This window comes from Oncorhynchus kisutch, linkage group LG26 (genome assembly GCF_002021735.2).
Source record: "Oncorhynchus kisutch isolate 150728-3 linkage group LG26, Okis_V2, whole genome shotgun sequence".
Taxonomy (NCBI): Eukaryota; Metazoa; Chordata; class Actinopteri; order Salmoniformes; family Salmonidae; genus Oncorhynchus; species Oncorhynchus kisutch.
In genome coordinates, this window is record NC_034199.2 from 27,343,757 (window position 1) to 27,367,673 (window position 23,917).

General features: G+C 42.8%; 1 protein-coding gene across 1 annotated transcript; it reads right to left on the reverse strand.

Annotated features, from left to right (window-relative positions):
* Nucleotides 1-15,237: 15,237 nt before the first annotated feature.
* Nucleotides 15,238-23,656, reverse strand: LOC109871108 (macrophage receptor MARCO). Its single transcript, XM_020461941.2, has 14 exons — nt 23,042-23,656; nt 21,646-21,747; nt 21,215-21,505; nt 20,600-20,626; nt 20,426-20,479; nt 19,268-19,348; nt 19,004-19,048; nt 17,545-17,622; nt 17,059-17,103; nt 16,795-16,884; nt 16,510-16,554; nt 16,304-16,378; nt 15,918-16,082; nt 15,238-15,753 (listed from the first exon to the last, which is right to left on the reverse strand). The coding sequence occupies exons 1-14, from the start codon at nt 23,157-23,159 to the stop codon at nt 15,623-15,625; spliced, it is 1,347 nt and encodes a 448-aa protein (XP_020317530.1). The 5' UTR covers nt 23,160-23,656; the 3' UTR covers nt 15,238-15,622.
* Between the last annotated feature and the right edge of the window lie 261 nt (nt 23,657-23,917).

The window sequence follows — 23,917 nt, forward strand, 5'->3', positions numbered from 1 at the left end:
GCAAAGAAAGAAAGAGAGAGAGCTACTGTATATAGGGAGAGAGGGAATGGGAGGGACAGAGGGAATGGGAGAGATTGGTAAAGGGAGTCGGAGAGTGAGGGGGATGTGAACTGAAGTGAAAAGACTGTCCCTTTACAACAAGTTGGCGTGACACTGCTCTCCGTTTTCCCTCTAAACAGAACAGAATGTGTTCCCTCTCATCAAGCGTGCCACTGATGCTTCCCAGTCACTTTGACTGATTAAAAACCTACATCTCAGTCTTAGTCCTGCATGTTGATGTGGTTGAAGGTAGTAGTGGCCATACGGATTCTCAGAGCAGCATGATGATTGAGAAGCGTACCTGCAATAAATACTTTTTCATCTGTGTTCAGATTATTCAGAAGCCATACATTTGATAATGCAATATTGTTACATTTCTAGTAAAAGTACAAGTTGGGTGCTGAATCTCAATGAATGATTCCCTACTGGGCACACACTGGTTGAATCAACGTTGTTTCCACATCTTTTTGATGAAATTACGTTGAACCAACGTGGAATAGACGTTGAAGTGACATCTGTGCCCAGTGGGTTGTGAGTGAGTTATTTCCTCTTACTGTCTGACTCATCAGAATCATTCAGAGTTTGCCTGATTACCTTATTGGTCACACAGTGCATTCCAGTGTGATGCAAAAGCATAATTTTCTGAGGGAAAGTGCAGAGAATGCCTCTTTTAGTTTTCTATGCCAATGAACAGATGGCCTTCCCTTCAACTATTGTCCCTTCTGTAAGACCCTTCTCTTTTTATCATGGTCTCATCTGTCTCTGAGCCGCTTCTAATGAACTTTTTTTTAAACACAATTATATGAATAAATCTGCCAGCAAGACAGATATAGCCACTCAGAAACACCCACTGAAATGTCCCTCCTTCTGGAAATAACAGTAGGCTAAAGTGGAAAAGGGGACTCATGACATCTTGAAAATCATTTTACAGAAAATGCTAAAAACAGAGAAAGGTGTGTACTGGAATTGTCTGACCTCAAAATAGTTTCCTCACCGTTAACACGTATTCAGATTCTCTCCTCGTCTCTCCTTCCTAATGCTTATCTATTTAATCATGTTTACACTTTATGTTGTCTCTTGAGGATGATATCAGGTTATCCTAAATAAACTGATTATAATCCGGGATAAATGATTTTCTCCGTACCTGGAGAGTTTACACACTGACCATCTATCAGCTTGAATGACTTAAGCTGCTTATTGTATTTTTCCAATTATCACAAGTGTGTATGATTAGCATACACTAACTAATTAGCTAATTGCTCTGTACTTATAGACGAAATCCCCTGAATGAAAACAGATTTTTTTTCACTCTTTCCCTTCCTCCTATTGGACAGTCCTTTATTCTATCTTCTCCTCTTCCTCCCCTGTATCCTTCCTCTCCCTGTTCTTCTGTCCTCATATCTTCTCCTCTTCCTCCCCTGTATCCTTCCTCTCCCTGTTCTTCTGTCCTCATATCTTCTCCTCTTCCTCCCCTGTATCCTTCCTCTCCCTGTTCTTCTGTCCTCATATCTTCTCCTCTTCCTCCCCTGTATCCTTCCTCTCCCTGTTCTTCTGTCCTCATATCTTCTCCTCTTCCTCCCCTGTATCCTTCCTCTCCCTGTTCTTCTGTCCTCATATCTTCTCCTCTTCCTCCCCTGTATCCTTCCTCTCCCTGGTCTTCTGTCCTCATATCTTCTCCTCTTCCTCCCCTGTATCCTTCCTCTCCCTGTTCTTCTGTCCTCATATCTTCTCCTCTTCCTCCCCTGTATCCTTCCTCTCCCTGTTCTTCTGTCCTCATATCTTCTCCTCTTCCTCCCCTGTATCCTTCCTCTCCCTGTTCTTCTGTCCTCATATCTTCTCCTCTTCCTCCCCTGTATCCTTCCTCTCCCTGTTCTTCTGTCCTCATATCTTCTCCTCTTCCTCCCCTGTATCCTTCCTCTCCCTGTTCTTCTGTCCTCATATCTTCTCCTCTTCCTCCCCTGTATCCTTCCTCTCCCTGTTCTTCTATCCTCATATCTTCTCCTCTTCCTCCCCTGTATCCTTCCTCTCCCTGTTCTTCTGTCCTCATATCTTCTCCTCTTCCTCCCCTGTATCCTTCATCTCCCTGTTCTTCTGTCCTCATATCTTCTCCTCTTCCTCCCCTGTATCCTTCCTCTCCCTGTTCTTCTGTCCTCATATCTTCTCCTCTTCCTCCCCTGTATCCTTCATCTCCCTGTTCTTCTGTCCTCATATCTTCTCCTCTTCCTCCCCTGTTTCCTTCATCTCCCTGTTCTTCTGTCCTCATATCTTCTCCTCTTCCTCCCCTGTATCCTTCCTCTCCCTGTTCTTCTGTCCTCATATCTTCTCCTCTTCTTCCCCTGTATCCTTCCTCTCCCTGGTCTTCTTTCCTCATATCTTCTCCTCTTCCTCCCCTGTATCCTTCATCTCCCTGTTCTTCTGTCCTCATATCTTCTCCTCTTCTTCCCCTGTATCCTTCCTCTCCCTGGTCTTCTTTCCTCATATCTTCTCCTCTTCCTCCCCTGTATCCTTCATCTCCCTGTTCTTCTGTCCTCATATCTTCTCCTCTTCTTCCCCTGTATCCTTCCTCTCCCTGGTCTTCTTTCCTCATATCACTCCTATTTCCGCATTCTCTGTGTGGCTCTGAGGTCAAAGGTCAGCTCTGCTGGGTTTCCTGTCCATGCATACTAATGATAGCTCTCTGTCTTCTCTCATCCCGTCCCCTCATCTCCGACAGAGAAGAGACAGAGTGAATATAGTTCTGAGCAGGCTCTAAGGGTACATATGTAGCACAGAATGAAGCTTAAAGCCCAGATGTCTCCAAGCGTCAAGGTTGAACAACCAATACCATTTACCACCTCACATCCTATAATATTCACAACCTTCACTGAGAGTGCTCGAAACAGAGTGATGGGTGAATAAGTCAAGTGACTGTGTAGTCACGACAACAACGTGGGGATGTGTCATCCCCCTGACAATGGCCTGGATGTTCTGTACACATTGTCGGCCATTTGATGCAACAAACGTGCCATCACTGTCCTGAGCAAGGTCCCCGGACCGTCACTGTGACCATTTCCTCTACTGAGAGGGACACACTGAGCACCTAACACTACCATGCAGATGCAACAAATGTACTGTAGTTTTTGTGGGTTACTACCACCAAAATAACAGGAAACAATCACGAAAAGAGATGAACTGTCATATTTGTTTTTGTTTTCTCTCTCTTTTCAGATTTCATTTTCTTTTTGAATCTACAAAGACTTACTGGAACATGGTTCCATGTTGCTATTGGAAGCAATGACATCTCTATTTAATGCCTTACACTTTTATCTATTTGCATTTTATTAAGTGCATAGTGACTGACTTGACATTCTCAACCGACTTGAGTGATAAGATCCGAGTAAACAAACGTTTAACCCTTATCTGTTAACCATGTTAATTTCAAAGGCTGCTAAAAGTCCCATTCTTACAAAAGCAGAAGACCACAATGAGATTTTATGGGAGATATATTTATTATTTCATTTCCCACCTCACCACAAATGTTCAGATCCAACCACTGTCACATCCTTCCTTCTCCAAAAACAGAACAGGAAATTAAAGACATGTACAGTATGCTAACCACTAACGGTAGTGGGTTCTGTATATGTGTCTGTGACATTTATTACTATTCAACTCATGTAAGTTTTTATCAACTATTGTTGCTCTGGCCTCCTGAGTGTTCTCTATCTACCTTTCACCTCACTTTCTGGGAGGGAGGTCGGGAGTAGTCTCTAATGGTACAACAAAGCCAGCAGTCATTGCTCTCGATGCCAGAGTAGACATCATCTGAATCAGTAACTGTCCTCGTCCGGTGACTGTCAGGTTCTTTGTGGCTTCACTGGACTTTGATGTCCCTGCTTTGAGTCCCTTTCAAAGGACCAATCCCCAAAGACACCAGTTTATACAGGCAATTACTATTTATTTTCTAATGAGTCTTCTAATGAATTTGACAAATTCTGCCTAAATGTAAAGACATAAGGCCATACTGAATGTTTGAAACCTACAGCATCAAAACAGTGGCTGAAATGCCTTCCCAGTTCCAAAAATGCAATATTTCCACCTTTCCATGCTTTCACAGCAAATATCTGGTCAACCTGTAATAGTTCAGCAAAGGGCATCAGTGCCTCAGTGCATGTTAGGTGGTGGATCTAGTCGTGCTGAGGCAGCTTGTCCACTCCTGTGAGTCTCTATTTTGAGTTTGTACTGTTTTGATTCAGTGTCGTCTCAATGAAGCGCTGTGGGAACGATCAGCTGTGACGGCTAGAGACAGGCTCAAGTCCCTGACTTTGAAATGAAAATGTGGGTCTGTAGAGGAGCAGAAGAGATAGGAGATAGGAGTCAGCATGTCCTATATTCTCCAACCTGTAAAATGTCCTCTATTAAGCTCAGTGGTGAGTGATACTATAAACAGACACAGCATTGAAAAGGCTGGATGGAAATCCCTAGAGGAAAAATAACATGAGTAGGAGTTTCTGACATTTATGTGGGACTGTGGAGTGAGCAAAGGAAATGAAAATCACACTGTCCTATAATCTCCAACCTCACTGACATATCTCCTTAAAACCTTCAGCTGGGATTGATACAGTAGCCACAGAGCCCATATTACAAACTCTACAAAAAGATGATTATGCTCTTTTAATCTCACACACAAAAGGTTTGCGTTGCGTGTGAGATGTATCCACCGATGTATCCACTGTGTCCTGGCAGTGTCCATCACTGAGACAGAGCCATAGTGGCTGAGTTATGTCTCAGCTCCCATATCTTTAAACTCAGGATCCTGTGAAACAGGCATGTTTCTTAGATGTGTCACATCTCTATTCATGGAGCGTATGATTAATGCAGAAGCTACACAGGGCAGAGAATCCATCACCCAACATGGCCACCCCCAGGGCATCAGAGTGGACGGTGGGAAGCGCTACTGCTATCAGGAGATTCCCATCATTCTCTCTGGACTGGGCTAACGTCAGCATCGCTCCTTGACATTCACCACTTTAGTGGCGTCACACAGACGATCCCTCCAGCCACTTAATATTCTAGAAAGAGAGAGAGAGATAAGGGAGAGGGACAATGGCAATATCACGAGTAGGCTACAGTAAGATGTGCATTTGTGTATTATGTTGTAAAATCTTAAATATATTAAAATGCTAAAAAAACTACAAAATGGTCAGACTTTGGGGTGTTGAGGAAAACACTAGATCCCTTTGATTTAGGGGAGAGGGGTAAGTTGAGCCAATTGTTTCTGGGACACCTTACACAAAATTAATAAGTTGACCAAATATTTAGAAGAGGTCATCATTTCATAGTCTGTTAAAGAAGAAACCACTTGGAAAAAGTGGTAAGCAAGTCAGGTCCAAAAAACGGATTTTCACCAAGTCAAATGAATTTATTGTGTTCAAATCAAATCAAATGTATTGGTCACATACACATATTTAGCAGATGTAATTGTGGGTGTAGCACAATGCTTGTGTTTCTAGCTTCAACAGTGCAGTAGTATCTAACAATTCACAACAATACACACACATCTAAAAGTAAAAGAATGCAATTAAGAAATACAGAAATATTAGGATGATCAATCTCGGGGTGGCATTGCTAAATACAGTAGAATAGAATACAGTATATACATATGAGATGAGTAAAGCAGTATGTAGACATTATTAAAGTGACAAGTGTTCCATTATTAAAGTGGCCAGTGATTCCACGTCTATGTATATAGGGCAGCAGCCTCTAAGGTGCAGGGTTGAGTAGCTGGGTCGTAGCCGGCTAGTGATGGCTATTTAACAGTCTGATGACCTTGAGATAGAAGCTGTTTTTCAGTCTCTCGGTCCCATGTCTCATTAGTGTTTATGTTGATCAATATTTCGGCTATGATGACCAATTGTGAATGATGCAATAAATGTCTGAACAATGCATACAATTCTGAACATATTGTCATTTATAATGCAGATGCATCAATAAATTGTCCTGTACACTTATTGTATGTTGTTTTCATGTCCATTCCCTCATGTCTAAGCTTCTAAGGTGACTCAGGCTTTACTAATTCCTGTGAAGAAGTGTCTCAGTGAACTGTATTCAGTAATTAGTTACAAACAATAGAAATGCAGTTGTGTATTGCTGCTGTTTGTCTGATATACAACAGTCCATGATCAGCTCTGTTGACCATGAGAGCTCTTTGCAGAAAAAATAGGGTTAGGAACACTATTTAGGTTTGGAATGACATGTGGCCTATTGTTTACCTTGTCATCCATGACATGTGGCCCATTGTTTACCTTGTTATCTGGCAACGTCCACAAGGGCCTTTCAAAGAGCTCTCAGTCAAGGCGAGCTCATGAATTTGGAAAGAATTCAGACCACTTCACTTTTTCCTCATTTTGTTACGTTACAGCCGTATTCTAAAATTGATTAAATAAAAGAATGTCCTCATCAATCTACATACTATGCCCCACAAGAACAAAGCAAAAACAGGTTTTTAGAAATTTTTGCAATCTTATTACAAACAGAAAACAGAAATACCTCATTTTCATAAGTATTCAGACCGTTTGCTATGCGACACGAAATTGACCTCAGGTGCATCCTGTTTCCATTGATCATACTTGAGATGTTTCTACAAATTGATTGGAGTCCCCTGTGGTAAATTCAATTGATTGGACATGATTTGGAAAGGCACACACCTGTCTATATAATGTCCCACAGTTGACAGTGCATGTCAGGGAGGTGACCAAGAACTTGATTGTCACTCTGACAGAGTTCCAGAGTTCCTCTTTTGAGATTGGAGAACCTTCCAGAAGGACAGCCATCTCTGCAGCATTCCACCAATCAGGCTTTTATGGTAGAGTGGCCAGACGGAAGCCACTCTTCAGTAAAAGGCACATGACAGCCTGCTTGGAGTATGCCAAAGGCACCCAAAGGACTCTCAGACCATGAGAAACAAGATTCTCTGGTCTGATGAAACCAAAATGGACCTCTTTGGCTTGAATGTCAAGCATCACGTCTGGAGGAAACCTGGCACCATCCCTATGGTGAAGTATGGTGGTGGCAGCATCGTGCTGTGGGGATGTTTTTCAGTGGCAGGGACTGAGAGACTAGTCAGGATCGAGGGAATGATGAACGGAGCAAAGTACAGAGACATCCTTGATGAAAATGTGCTCCAGAGCGCTCAGGATCTCAGTCTGGGGCGAAGGTTTACCTTCCAACAGGACAACAACCCTAAGCACACAGCCAAGACATTGCTGGAGTGGCTTAGGGACAAGTTTCTGAATGTCCTTGAGTGGCCCAGCCAGAGCCCGGACTTGAACCCGATTGAACATCTCTGGAGAGACCTGAAAATAGCTGTGCAGCGATGCTCACCATCCAACCTGACAGAGCTTGAGAGGATCTGCAAAGAAGAATGGGAGAAACTCTCCCTGAGGTCCTGAGTACTCTGGAGCAGGTTGTCATCAAGGATCTCTCTGTATTTTGCTTGGTTCACCTTTCCCTCGATCCTGACCAGTCTCCCAGTCCCTGACACTGAAAAACATCCCCACAGCAGTTGCCACCACCATGCTTCACCGTAGGGATGGTATTGGCCAGGTGTTGAGCGGTGCCTGGTTTCCTCCAGACGTGACGCTTGGCATTCAGGCCAAAGCATTCAATCTTGTTATCATCAGACCAGAGAATCTTTTTTCTTGAGAATCTTGAGTCTTTTAATCTTTTAAGGGCCTTTTGGCAAACTCCAAGCGGGCTGTCATGTGCCTTTTACTGAGGAGTGGCTTCCATCTGGCCACTATACCATAAAAACCTGATTGGTGGAGTGCGGCAGAGATGGTTGTCCTTCTGGAAGGCCCTTCTCCACCAATTGCTCAGTTTGGCTTGGCGGATAGATCTAGGAGGCGTCTTGGTGGTTCCAAAGTTCTTCTATTTAAGAATGATGGAGGTCACTGTGCTCTTTGGGACCTTTAATGCGGCATAAATGTTTTGGTACCCTTCCCCAGATCTGTGCCTCGTCACAATCCTGTATCGAAGCTCAACGGACAGTTCCTTTGACCTCATGGCTTAGTTTTGTCTCTGACATGCACTGTCAACTGTGGGATCTTATATAGACAGGTGTGTGCCTTTCCAAATCATGTGCAATCAATTGTATTTACACAGGTTGACTCCAATCCAGTTGTAAAAACATCTTAAGGATGATCAATGGAGACAAGATGCACCTGAGCTCAATTTCGTGTCTCATATCAAAGGGCCTGAATACTTATTTAAATAAGGTATTTCTGTTTTTAAGTTTTAATACATTTGAATTTTTGTCTAAAAACCTGTTTTCGCTTCATCATTATGGGGTATTGTGTTTAGACTAATCAATTTTAGAATAAGGCTGTGATGTAACAAAATGTGGAAAAAGTTAAGTGGTATGAATACTTTCTGAACGCATTGCACCTCATACCTGGGTTAAGTTGTGCCAAGAGACTGTAATGTTTACATGAATTCTGATTATTTCCAGGGATCCACAACATCATAATATATATGTAGATATAATGTATTTGTTAGACAGTTTACCATATTGGAGTACACACATCTAGCTACAGTTCCTGTATTCATTTAGGCTTGGCACCACTTACACAGTCGGAGCCAACGCTGCTAAGAGGCCTATTTGGAAAGTTAGGGGAAACAGTCATGGATAATGACACTCCTTGTTACTAAACTCCCGTCCACACAGAGTGCTGTTTGCTTGCCCTTTAACACCGCATCTGACATGCACCGAATACAAATGAGACTATGTCTCCCACGGGGCCACTCTCAAAGGTTAGCGTCTGCACACCGCATGGCAGATGAGGCGTTTTAATGAGCCCATTTTATTAGGTTGGCTGAATCAGACCCCACTCGGCTGTCCAGGTACACAAACAAAAAGACTCAATAGGAGCAATGATGAGGTTTAATAGATATTAAAGCTGGGTGGTAGGACCACACCTCAGCAATCAGGCACGCTCACATGAGTGGATATATGACTCGTTTCAGGAAACTAGGGGTATGTCGCGGTCACTACTTCACAGGAAACTTTTTTTCAAATTAAAATGTATTTTTTTGGCAGAAATGCCTTCTGGAGCATGTAAACTTTCATGTGCCTTAATAACAGATTTGTGTACCATCTGTAAATATGAAATAATTGTTAAATTACAAGCCTAGTTGGTTTAGCCACAGAAAAGACAGCAACCTTCCTAATAGCCACTATTGGCTTAGTGGGCTGGACATGCCGAGAGATGAGTTCGGATTGGTCTGCCATATAGCATTCTTCTGTCTATTTGAGCTGGTCAGTATGCATAGGTAATCCTGTCTAAAGTGACTTTATTTTTTATGTATCGCGTAGTAGAACTGCATAAATGTTGCTCTCCACTTTCTGGAGGAATAGTTTTGAAATCAGTGGAATTAGAATATGATAGCTAAGGAGATGGGGAAAACACCTGTCTCCAGATTACCTCTTCAAACTAAGGGCAACCATTACATCCGTGACAGGGAGAAGCGTCCATCCATGATGTATATGTATATGATGTACATTTTCAGTGATTATGAGGCTCCTTTAGCTCAGAGACAGGGTGAAAATAGGTTGTTTACAAGTAAGCCCTTCAAATATGCAAATATGCACAGAGAAGCATATCTCTGTGCCCATATGAAGGAAGTTAGAGGTAGTTTTTCAAGCCAATACTAACTAGCGTTAGCACAATGACTGGAAGTCTATGGGTGTCTGTAAGCATGTTAGCAATGGCTCGCTAGTTAGCAATGGCTCACGCATCTACCACAACTTACTTCATACTGGACACAGAAACATAAAAATGGTATCCACAATTTCATCTGACTCTGGGGAAGTAGATAAAGGGCCTCATTGCCAAAATCCCAAAGTATCCCTTTAAGCCCATACAGACTCACCAATGTGACCCATATCCCCCTTTGGTCCCTGTGGTCCTGGCAGCCCAGGGGGTCCTGAACAATTAGTGGCTGCACTGTCTGTATGACACATAGTCAGAGTTACTGTATATATATATATATACACACACACACACACACACACACACACACACACACACACACACACAAACACACACACACACACACACACACACACACACACACACACACACACACACACACACACACACACACACACACACACACACACACACACACACACACACACACACACACACACACTATCCACTAGAAATAATCAAATACATGCACACACCTAACACAGGGGAACTTCAGTACTTTTTAACATCATATAAATTATCTCTGTTTCAACAGATGTAGGATCTTAATTTGAGTCAGTTTGCTACAGCAGGAAAATAATAATAAACAGGAAATGTGAAATATTATTATTAATAGACATTTCGTTAGGGGTTGATACATTTTTCATAAGGGAAAATCGAGTTTGAAATTTCAACGTGGAAATTACAAACTTCAGAAGCCTTTTTTAACCTCAAATACACTACAGGTTTGACATTTCCTGCATATCAGGAAGTTTTCCAGCAACAGGGTGATCAAATGAAGATCCTTCATTTGTATGTCATATCTGTCCTAGAGTACAAAAGAGATGAGACTTCACCTCAAACTGTACATTTACATGTCACCCACTCTTTGGCCCTCTTTGAAACCAACTTGTCCCATGTAAATATAGGATTGCTCAGCACTCTTCCTTAATTTAGCCTAATATTTGCATATGAGGGCAACATTAGTATCTGAACACGCAATATCTTTGAAAATGTGGAAATACACTATGGTGATCTGTCAGGGGCAGCACCTTTGACAGATAAAGGTGCAAACATGAATTTACTCTGCTCGCCTAGTACTAAGGATGACCAACCTATTTTGCTCACTTTCAGACTAATCCAAAAATAGTGTAGACGTGTTGTTTGAACAATGCATAGAAAAGACAAGTATAACAGCAGCTCATTTTGACTCAAGCCTTGTGTAAATGGAAGCAGATCATGGCCTATAAACACTAAGTATTAGAATACATAATAAACATAGACTTATCAGCAACTAATATAATATATTTGATATACCATGATGAAGTAAAGCCATGTTAAGTTCAGTTGATCCATACAATAAGATATATTTCTCCCATGAAGCGTGGCACTGCTTTCCCTGGCTCTATGGCTGGCAGATCTTTTGGCATGTGTGGCATGGCGGGGCCTGTCAATTTTTGAGTGGACTTGGCAGAGCCTGTCTCAGGGAGCAGGTCTGACCCTGTCTTCTGTCCGAGGCCCATGGCCAGAGAAAGAGAATGATCGATGATTTGTCGTCTGGACTACGCTGTGTTGCGGTGCAGCAGGGGTGTCCAGCTGGCCTCGATCCACGGACGCCGTCCTGTCACGGAGTGGACACACCGACAGCGTAGCCAACAGCAAACGTCACCCCTCAGCACTCCCCATGCTGACAGCCTATTGTTCAAAAGTTGAGGGAAACTGCCACTTTTATGAAATCGAGGAGGGTTACAGTTTCATGCAGTCTTATAACCAAATACTTCCCCAATTTTCTTGCAAGTGTCCTTTGTCAGTGTTAACTCGGTCATACGATTAGCACATAAATGAAATTTAAAAAAATTAAACTAACAAAATGTTAGGTTTTAATGGTTCTTTAATGGCAAACACAAAGAAAGACTTTCCAAACATGCTCAGTGAGAATACTGGAGCAGAACACAATCCAATGGGCATGAAACCAAATTCCTGAAGGGCACTCAGGGAGAAAGGTGTGAGAATACAGATTTGTGGATCAAATGCTCCGGCATGCAGTGTGCCAAATTGAATGATGATGAGGGCACTTCAGGCACTAAATGGAATAAAAACACAGAAAGAAGTGTCTGGCCTTGGCTGGAGTGCTGCCTGCTGTAGTGAAAAACACTGACACACCATAATAAACAAGGTCAAAAGCTGTCAGGAGAGGTTACCTAAAAACCCACCACCATAATAGCCTTTTCTTTTCACTGCTGTTTAGGCAGAGAGTCACGTCAAGGTAAACCAGCAAACAATGGTCTTAACTCTTGACAGGAATTTCTGCTGTTGAATACAATGTGTCTCATGAGGAACACTGGGAATTTACAGTTGAAGTCGGAAGTTTACATACACTTAGGTTGAAGTCATTAAATCTCGTTTTTCAACCACTCCACAAACCTCTTGTTAACAAACTATAGTTTTGGCAAGTCGGTTAGGACATCTACTTTATGCATGACACAAGTAATTTTTCCAACAATTATTTACAGACAGATTATTTCACTTATAATTCACTGTATCACAATTCAGTGGGTTGGAACTTTACATACACTAAGTTGACTGTGCCTTTAAACAGCTTGGAAAATTCCAGAAAATTATGTCATGGCTTTACACGTTTTTGATAGGCTAATTGACATCATTTGAGTCAATTGGAGGTGTACTTGTGGATGTATTTCAAGGCCTACCTTCAAACTCAGTGCCTCTTTGCTTGACATCATGGGAAAATAAAAAGAAATCAGACAAGACCTCAGAAAAAAAAAATTGTAGACCTCCACAAGTCTGGTTCATCCGTGGGAGCAATTTCCAAATGCCTGAAGGTACCACGTTCATCTGTACAAACAATAGTACTCAGGTATAAACACCATGAGACCAGGCAGCCGTCATACCGCTCAGGAAGTATCTATATCCATAGTAAAACGAGTTCTATATCGACATAATCTGAAAGGCCGCTGAGCAAGTAAGAAGCCACTGCTCCAAAACCGCCAAAAACAAGCCACACTACGGTTTGCAACTGCACATGGGGACAAAGATCGTAATTTTTGGAGAAATGCCCTCTGGTCTGATGAAACAAAAATAGAACTGTTTGGCCATAATGACCATCGTTATGTTTGGAGGAAAAAGGGGAAAGCTTGCAAGCCGAAGAACACCATCCCAACCGTGAAGCGCGGGGTGGAAGCATCATGATGTGGGGGTGCTTTGCTGCAGGAGGGACTGGTGCACTTCACAAAATAGATGGCATCATGAGGTAGGAAAATTATGTGGATATATTGAAGCAACATCTCAAGACATCAGTCAGGAAGTTAAAGCTTGGTCGCAAATGGGCCTTCCAAATGGACAATGACCCCAAGCATACTTCCATAGTTGTGGCAAAATGGCTTTAAGGACAACAAAGTCAAGGTATTGGAGTGGCCATCACAAAGCCCTGACCTCAAGAAAAAGCCATATCGCTGTCCGGCGTCTGTGTTCTTTTGCCCAACTTAATCTTTTATTTTTATTGGCCAGTCTGAGATATGGCTTTTTCTTTGCAACTCTGCCAAGAAGGCCAGCATCCCGGAGTCGCCTCTTCACTGTTGGTGTTGAGACGGGTGTTTTGCAGGTACTATTTATTGAAGCTGCCAGTTGAGGACTTGTGAAGCGTCTGTTTCTCAAACTAGACACTCTAATGTACTTGTCCTCTTGCTCAGTTGTGCACCGGGGCCTCCCACTCTTTATATTCTGGTTATTGCCAGTTTGCGCTGTTCTGTGAAGGGAGTAGTACACAGCGTTGTACGAGATCTTCAGGTTCTTGGCAATTTCTCGCATGGAATAGCCTTCATTTCTCAGAACAAGAAAAGCCTGACGAGTTTCAGAAGAAAGGTCTTTGTTTCTGGCCATTTTGAGCCTGTAATCGAACCCACAAATGCTGATGCTCCGGATACTCAACTAGTCTAAAGAAGGCCAGGTGTATTGCTTCTTTAATCAGGACAACAGTTTTCAGTTGTGCTAACATAACTGCAAAAGGGTTTTCTAATGATCAATTAGCCTTTTAAAATGATAAACTTGGATTAGCTAACACAACGTTGCATTGGAACACAGGAGTGATGGTTGCTGATAATGGGCCTCTGTAGATATTCCATAAAAAAATAGTATTTTACAACATTAACAATGTCTACACTGTATTTCTGATCAATTTGATGTTATTTTAATAGACAAAAAATGTACTTTTCTTTCAAAAACAAGGACATTTCTAAGTGACCCCAAACTTTTGAACGGTAGTGTATGTGATGTGTCTGCATATTTCTCTTCCATTAGCACATATTGAGACATCTCTATACAGTAGGGCCATGGTAGTAATAGGCAGTAATGTGTTATGAATATTTGTCTAAACGTCTGTGCTGCTCATAGTCTCTGACTGCTCTGAGGTGGCTGAGTTCACACAGGTCAGGAGGACAGGGAGGTCACGCTCATTACCCTTTCTGTCACTGCCCGCCCCCCTCCTCTTTCCCTCTCTCCCTTCCTTCCTCCCTCCCTCCGCTCCTATCATTTATTTATCTGTGCCAGACCTCAAATACATTCGGTGGTTCAGGGGTCAGGGAACGGGCCGGGGCGACCCCGGTTTCGACTGGCTAATGAACGAGGGAGACAGACCCCCTCATGTTTATTTCCCAGCTTTGCTGAGAGCAGGAGTCCCGGGAGAGACAGAGACAAGGCTGCTGAATGATAATCAGCACTTTGTGTTTTAATATGCCTGGTCCCCCGGCATATGGATGTAGAGATGGAAGGATGAGGAGAGAAGCGAGCCACTTATAGGAGGGATGATGGTGGTGCCTAAGGAAGTGACTCAGGTTCGCGTCCCCTGAAAGGGAATGGTCGTAGACGAATGAGCTGTGAATCAAATGCTCTGTCGCTCCCCTGAAAGCAGGTGGCTGTTTCTGTCTTACACTAAGAGCACCTCATTCTACAATACAGACCATTTCATTTTCACAAGACATTGCTTAACTGGGCAGCAAATGAAAGTGTTGGCATATGTTGAATGTGAAACATTTTGTTTCACACTGAATAGTTTCTTATTGCAAAGTGAAAAGCCCTATGTCACAAACTATTAGCCATTTTCTCGATCTCGGGACCCAAATGTGCTTGGATACATTTATTTAATCATTTGGACACCAGCCCGAGATAATATTTACACTCAAGTTATTTTGGTCCCTTAACTTCACTTCATCTAATGTAACATGACTGACTGGCTGTGTCATATAGAAGTGTTGACCCCAATTCTGTATGTCTGTCAGGAAGGAGGTGCTTGTCCTTCAGACGGACCTTTAACCATGCTTGCCTAAGCAGAATGATGTCTTGGTGTGTTTGTGTGTATGTGTAGGAGGGTGATGGTGAGTGGGTGGAGATTTGGGATCAAGAGGTGAAAGTAGATGTCACACAGCATTTCACAACATTTAAACAAACAGCATCTGACTCATTTTGTCTGATTTTTCACTGTTTTACTTCAAACTGATGAAACTGGTTTACAAAATGCCATTCAGTTTTTTCTGTATAAACTTTAATCCAGGGTACTATTATATTATTATAAGTTAGCTTCATGTTAGTTAAATGCCATGGTTATTGAAATGCCTATTAATGTTGTTTTAATAAGATGAGACAAAGTAGATGCATCAAGTGTGTGTGTGTGTGTGTGTGTGTGTGTGTGTGTGTGTGTGTGTGTGTGTGTGTGTGTGTGTGTGTGTGTGTGTGTGTGTGTGTGTGTGTGTGTGTGTGTGTGTGTGTGTGTGTGTGTTTCTCTATGCATCTCTCCTCCAGTCTTTTTGATGGAGTCCAGGAGTCTCTCTTTTGGATCCAGGACACACTCACACACACTGCACCCCAGCGTCCTCATTGTGTTGACAATTGTTGATGCCCATGCCGTTGTGGGGGCAGTCAAACACACTGGCCTCTGTGCCTGTGCAGCGCAGGTCATCAAACCAGATCTTACCCACTCCTAAAAGATTCCAGGAGATTCAACAATGAACAATGAGCAATTCATGAATATATATGGAGTAAAACAAAACTCAGCCAGGAAAGGATCTCTATACATCCTCAGTAGGAACAAACAGACAAAACCAAATGGAGGATCTATGGAAGTGATAAGGTTCTTGGACTCACCGGGGCTTGCCGTGAAGACTGCAGAGGCTCTTTGGTACCCCAGCGTCTTGCAGAGCACCGTCCCATCCACTGTGTCGAAGCTGTCGTCACACACCGTACCCCACTGCCCCAACCACATCACCTCCACTCTCCCACGAGTAACCCCACCAACAATACGCACATTCGCTGTCACCAGAGAGAGAGACATTTGAAAATACCTTATACATGCAAATGATTGAAAATGAACTGTACTGTATTCCAGGCCCATAGTGCAATGATTATTCACATGAATATTTAGTTAAATGAATACATATCATATTTACATACAGTATATATTTTACGTAAACAAATGCACACCAGCACATATATGTGTGTGTGTGTGTGTGGCTCCATAGGTCCATACTTACATGGTCCAGCTGCTCTTTCACCCTTTTCTCCACGTGGACCTTGACTTCCAGGACTTCCCTGCAACCCTGGAAGACCTAGGACATGCAGAAGTTAAAATTAAACACACACACACTCACACGCAATCCCGCACGGATGCACAAACACACAAATTAAACACACTCACACGCCATCACGCATGCACGCACACACACACAGATGTACACACCAGCAAGTCCTCTTGTTCCATTAACACCAGCAGGTCCTCTTGGTCCTGAGGAAGAAGAACAAGAGCTACAAATTTGTACAAAGAGTCATACATGACACTTCATATGATTATAATAGCACCTAAAGTTAGGAGAATATAATAAAGATGGGAAAATGTAGACAATCTACATAACCTGTCGTTCTTGTAATCAGTCATTTGAAGGAGGGGATTTTACTCTATCACGTCCCTGCTTGCTTCAGCACAAATTATGAGGCTCCTATAGCTCAGAGACAGGGTGAAATTCACCTTCAGGTCCTATGGGTCCAGGCTCTCCTGTCGGCCCTGTGTCACCCTTCAGACCACGGGCCCCTTTTACTCCATCACGCCCCTGAACTCCTGGAAGATTCACAGCACACTATGTCACACTCGCTCTACAATGTGGAGGGTATACAGTACAGTAAAGACGAAAATGCAAAAATCTGAAAATATTTGCACCCAGTCACACGCTAACATGTAAAGGCAACCTCAAGCTTGGCCTCATGAAACAGTTAAACATCAACAGTTATTTACCAGTGTCCCCTTTGGTTCCATTCTGGCCTGATATCCCTGGTAAACCTGTGAAGAGGTTGGAAGGTAAAGGTTAGAGGTGGCAACAAGAGTAAAGAGTAGACCAGGTTCAGCTTGTTGTTGAATAGTAAAAAATAGGTTGTTTAGAAGTAAGCACTTCAAATATGCAAATATGCACAGAGAAGTATATCTCTGTGTACAGTACGAAGGAAGTTAGAGTTAGTTTTGCGAGCCAATGATAACTAACATTTGCACAATGACAGAAAATCTATGGGTATCTGCTAGCATGCTATTCCAGCCATTGTGATAGACTTCCAGTCATTGCTCTAACGCTGGTTAGCAATGGCTCACGCATCTACCACAACTTACTTCATACTGGACACAGAGACATAAAAATGGTATCCACAAGTTCATCTGACACTGAGGAAGTAGATAAAGGGCCTCATTGCCAAAATCCCGAAGTATCCATTTAAGCCCATCCAGACTCACCAATGTGACCCATATCCCCCTTTGGTCCCTGTGGTCCTGGCAGCCCAGGGAGTCCTGAACAATTAGTGGCTGCACTGTCTGTATGACACATAGTCAGAGTTACTGTATATATATATACACACACACACACACACACACACACACACACACACACACACACACACACACACACACACACACACACACACACACACACACACACACACACACACACACACACACACACACACACACACACACACACACACTATCCACTAGAAATAATCAAATACTTGCACATTAAAACACTTAACACAGGGGAACTTCAACCCTTTTATACATCATATACATTTTCTCCGGCACCATAGCAGTGGCTACTTGTTGTGAAGTGGCTATGTTAAGAAAAATGTACTCTATTTGTGCTGAAGTAAGCAGAACTCCAAACTACCTTTGTTTAAAGAATGCATTCACTCAGCACTTCTAATTTCAATTCAGAGGACATAAAATGGACAGATTTCACAATAACGATCTGCTGATATGGTTTCCGTATTAATGTGACAACAGGAACAGGAACAGAAACTGAGAAGGCTGAAATGGAAATGGAACTACTGGATGAAAAGATCACAAGTTCATTTGAGCAAGTCATGATGACATCATATTTATGATAACTCATAATATAGGATAATATAAAAGATACATCTAGTGGGGAATATTTATATTTATGACTGTTAACCCCAAAAGTGGAGTTTGAGTGTATTGTCAGGAGTCAATCTCCTACCTATTCAAGGGCGGAAGGGAATAGATCCTTGTGCTCACCAGGCTGATAAGACTATTAACAGTGAGGGCGATTAAGTAAAAATATTCATTTCCTTTCATGGAGGGAAAGAATAGTATCTGCCTGGGCAGCAGCAGCAGTAGCTTTAACCATCTAACCTACACTTTTTAAAATGCATTAATGTCACCCCTCGAAAGCTTTTGAAGAGTCAGGGCTAGTTTTTCAGCTATAAAAAAAAGCAAAGTCTTGGAGCAAGTTCAGCCAATCAAATATGAATCAAGAGCATATTTATTTTGATTGGGCTGTGGGACATCAAGTGCACGACACACATTTACTCTGTGACAGATGGGGTGAGAGCGGGGGAGAGAGGCGGAGTCAGAAGGAAAATGGGGGAATATTCAGTATTCCTGACACAATTAGCCTACTCCACCTGCAGACCCGGCCCCTGTGAAACTGTCAATAATTAATCTAGCCTCCGAATGTCTCTTAGACTAAAAGAGCTCACTAATACCACAGTACTTCAACCAAACTATGGTGAAATATTCCCAGTCTGTCCCCTAGGGAGCTGTATAAAGTTAGTGTTGATGCATGGGGTAATTGTCGTGGTAAACAGTTAACTTATCCACCATGTTCTCCACAACTCTACTGCTTGAGTTCTATACCATGTTAGTACTACTGGACTGGTTCTATGTTAGTAAGACTTACCGGGTGCACCAGCTGGTCCTTGTGGTCCAGTGGCCCCATCTTCACCTGAAACATTGACATGTTATAGAGTTGAGGTACTGAATGGAGATCAATAGTGATATAACCACAAGTGAACTCTGTGTGAGCCGGTGGATATGAGCATTAAGAACCACAGACTACTAAATGCATTGTTATGACATAAAAGATCAGTAATAATGTCACATTTCCTATTGGGGTTTAGATTGAGGTTAAGCTTTGATATCAAGTAGGAGTAAGGTGAATCACCTTTGGGTCCTGGTTCCCCTGGATTTCCCTTGTCACCAGTCTGGCCATCAACTCCTGGGTCTCCTTTTTGTCCTGTCTCACCTGGAACACACATTAACCCTCTCACTATCTACTGTCTCACCTGGAACACACAGTAACCCTTTCACTATCTACTGTCTCACCTGGAACACAGTAACCCTTTCAGTATCTACTGTCTCACCTGGAACACACAGTAACCCTCTCACTATCTACTGTCTCACCTGGAACACATAGTAACCCTCTCACTATCTACTGTCTCACCTGGAACACAGTAACCCTCTCACTATCTACTGTCTCACCTGGAACACACAGTAACCCTCTCACTATCTACTGTCTCACCTGGAACACACAGTAACCCTCTCACTATCTACTGTCTCACGTGGAACACAGTAACCCTTTCAGTATCTACTGTCTCACCTGGAACACACAGTAACCCTCTCACTATCTACTGTCTCACGTGGAACACAGTAACCCTTTCACTATCTACTTATATACAAAAGCAAACCTTAAATGTTACTGAGTGAATTACGAATGACATCAAATCAGCTTTACATAGAACGGTCACAGATCACTTGACAGAGAAAGGTCTGTATGAAACATTATTGATATTGAGTCTGATGGATTCTTAATTTTTCTTTGATGAATTATGTTATTGTGAAAAATACAATCATTGCCTCGAAAAAAGGCACTTATCCATGTTAGCTGACTGAAACTGTCTGCCTGCTTACTAAACGGGAGTAGTTAGCATCCACTCTATAGTGTGATGAAGGATGGCATTTTGGCAGGACGACCTATTGGAAAACACCTGACTCAGACTCTAATGATAATATGTTAGCTTGTGTGAAGTCCATCCCTGATTGAGACTTCATACAGGGGTAAATACATTGACTAAGCAGTGGGTTATTATGAAATGGAGAGGCAGGCAGATCATTCATCCTTCACTTTCTCTGATGGAGATGACAGGTCATCAGTTCATCATTACTGGACAGATGAGAAGCTAAATGCTAATGCTACATATTTCCTCTCCTACAACCCTCCAATGTGTGGTAGAGTTAGATTGGTGCTGAGCTAACATTGGTTGTTGCAGTGACAAGGTGATGCCACTACAATGGAGCAATGTAGCACTTTAGGTGGACTCACCTGTGTCTCCCTTCTCCCCCCTCACACCAGTTGCCCCCCTCGCACCAGGTGGACCTAGGGAAACCATAGCATCAAATGACATGGGAATTCCAAGCTTGTGGTGTAAGGGGCATTGATAGCTCTCTTACTCTCTTCTGTGGTTGTTGATTTTGCACTAAGGATGAGGGGACTTACCAATAGGTCCCTGTGGGCCTGGTGAAGCTGCAGTGCAAAAATAACCTGCATTATTACACCAGATACACTCTTGTATTTTTATTTTTATTTTGAATTTTACCCCCTTTTCTCTCCAATTTCGTGATATCCAATTGTTAGTAGTTACTATCTTGTCTCATCGCTACAACTCCCGTACGGGCTCGGGAGAGACGAAGGTCGAAAGCCATGCATCCTCCGAAACACAACCCAACCAAGCCGCACTGCTTCTTAACACAGTGCGCATCCAACCCGGAAGCCAGCCACACCAACGTGTCGGAGGAAACACCGTGCACCTGGCAACCTGGTTAGCACTCACCGCACCCGGCCCGCCACAGGAGTCGCTGGTGCGCGATGAGACAAGGACATTTCTACCGGCCAAGCCCTCCCTAACCCGGACGACGCTAGGCCAATTGTGCGTCGCCCCATGGACCTCCCGGTCGTGGCCGGCTGCGACAGAGCCTGACACTCTTGTATTTTATACTTTGTAAAGCATAATGACAAAACATGGGTGTATACCTACGTCTATGTGTAACCATATTTTATATAAAACGTCAAATCTATCAACCTGGACATCCTGCCATTTCTTACAGTAGCTACCTTTGAGGAATCTGAGTGTTTTCACTGTGTCCTGAAGGAGAGTGGTGCTTGCATTGACCACACCCAGGTCTGTCCTCAGCTGGCCCAGCTGTCCATCCTCCCCACATAGGCTGCTGACCTGGGTCTGTAACCTCCCCAGGTCTCCTCTGAGAGAGTTGGACTCCAGGCTGGTGTTTCTGGCCAGTGTCCGGAGGTCCTCCTCCTGGTTCATCCCCAGGGGGATGTGGATGTCGGTCAGCATCGTTGTCCTGGAGCCAGAGGAGGAGAAACAACTAGACTCCATCGAAAAGACTGGGGGAGAGGTGCACAGAGACATACAAATAGTGTCACTAATACAGTTCAGGATATAATGGGAAATCTAGTTTCTCCTTTACATTAGACAAATGTGCTTGAACCATTTTGGACATAAAACCAACCAATGGTTGATGTACCTTTGTAAAGGAGGAAGATATTCAGTGCAGTCAGAAGGACGAGGTAAACGACAATAACATTTAGACATCGCTGTGCTCCTCTGGCCTTGGCTGGTTTTAGATCTGAAACATGTTGACATGAACACAAACAACATTTATGCTACATTCCAAATGGGCCACTACCACCTACTCCCCTACGCACATGTCCAAGTCAAGCAGTGGGTTACTCTGGTAGAACGAGCTGATGTGATCCTCTCCTCTTTCTACTGATGTCTCCATGTTACTCCAAAGTGACAGACAACACCCCTGAGATCCTCATCAAGACCCTCTTATAACAACGCATCATTACGTAAAAAACATAAAACCCACCCATTTGACTCATAGTGGAAGTCATCTGATTTGGGGCTGAGGTTGCAAAAGTGAGCTATATTGACAGTGTTAACAGCAATCTGTAGAAAAAGGGAAATAGCATGGGGTACATATGTTTGGATTATCCTGACACTAAATTCTACATCTCCTTCTAAGAATGTCTGTTCCATTGCCTTTCACAGGAAGTACTGTTTCTCGAGAAGTATACCAAAAGTATACAAAAAACGTTATCTTTCTTTGAAAACTGCTACACAAAAGCATACCATCAATCATATTGCTTAAACCTATCCAATTCTTGTTCTGTCAAGGGGTAGGGGTTACAGGTAGGGATTTAGAATTCAGATAAATGCATCCCTTGGAATATAGAGAAATGATCTCAACAAATCCACAGACATGGCTGCTCTCTTCTGGCCATTTCTCTATTTCTGCCTCAGTGTAGAAAGTCAGGCTGTTGAGCTTGGTTAATAGCACTCATCTACTGTAGGTTGCCACAGCAGGTGCGTCTGGCCAACGAACATAAAGTTAGAACTTAGTGCTGTCATCGGTCTCTGCACATGGCAACATCTCTTTGGCTAGACTGGTTATTTTTTGCAGTGCACAGACAGTACTTCTACTTCTGTTTCATTCTCCACCAGCACTTTCAAATTGTGTGCACCATAGCAATCTTATCCCTCCCAGTTATGTTCTCACAAGGATTATCTCCCTTAAGAGTTTGAATGTAGTTACAATAAATTACCATGCACTGTATTGAAGATCTTCCAAGCCACTTTATAATGTAATAATATAATACATCCAGACAGTTTTATCCAAAGCCTCATGCTCTACCAACTGAGCTACCACGGATCACACTTTGCACCAATTCAAAGTGAATTGGGTAAAGAACATACTTTGAAATAAGAAAGGCCACATAGGCCCCTAGTACCAGAGGTGGAATATAAGAAAAATCACACAAATAGCTCACTACTGTTGAATCACCAGGTCTTTGGCGCAAGAAGAACTTAGGTGTTAAAATGTTGCCCCTGTGACCCCCAGGTCCACCCCTGCTTACCGCTGCTCTGGAAGGTGTACATGTCCGTCCTGCTTAGTTTCATGTCCAAGTCAAGCAGTGGGTTACTCTGGTAGATCGAGCTGATGTGATCCTCTCCTCTTTCTACTGATGTCTCCATGTTACTCCAAAGTGACAGACAACACCCCTGAGATCCTCATCAAGACCCTCTTATAACAACGCATCATTACGTAAAAAACCCACCCATTTGACTCATAGTGGAAGTCATCTGATTTGGGACTGAGGTTGCAAAAATGAGCTATATTGACAGTGTTAACAGAAATCTGTAGAAAAAGGGAAGTAGCATGGGGTACATATGTTTGGATTATCCTGACACTAAATTCCACATCTCCTTCTAAGAATTGTCTGTTCCATTGCCTTTCACAGGAAGTACTGTTTCTCGAGAAGTATACCAAAAGTATACAAAAACATTATCTTTCATTGAGAACTGCTACACAAAAGCATATAAGCAACGAAAACAACATTACATTACATCTCTCTCTCTCTCTCGCTCTCTCCCTGGTGGGGATCTCAGTGGGTCAAAGGTTATATAGGTTACTGTTGCCTTCTCTCTCCATCTCTACTCTTACTCCTTCCTTCTCCTTTCTTCCTTCAACTGTTTTGTTGTCTCTCTCGTTCCCCCCCCTCTCGCTTCTTCTCTATCCCTCTATCTTAGATGTGAAATCACAACTGAGAGGACAGCACTGAACAGGCTCATCTGATTTTTGATTGCATCCTGCCACCTTGTGGTCATTGGACAGAAGGCAATCTAAGGAACGAAAACACTTCCCTGCCCTAATGTGCATTTAATGTGGCTGTGCACTGCAGTCGATTAGATTAGATGAGGGAAATGTTGCTCTATCTCAATTGCCTAAATCT

What these genes read in the sequence shown, in the direction of transcription:
- LOC109871108 (XM_020461941.2), bottom strand. Translation starts at nt 23,159, where the DNA reads ATGGAGACATCAGTAGAAAGAGGAGAGGATCACATCAGCTCGATCTAC. An exon ending in GGGGGAGAAGGGAGACACAG is followed by an intron (nt 19,349 to 20,425) that starts GTGAGTCCACCT and finishes TGTGTGTTCCAG; the next exon opens with GTGAGACAGGACAAAAAGGA. An exon ending in AGGGGAACCAGGACCCAAAG is followed by an intron (nt 19,049 to 19,267) that starts GTGATTCACCTT and finishes TCAATGTTTCAG; the next exon opens with GTGAAGATGGGGCCACTGGA.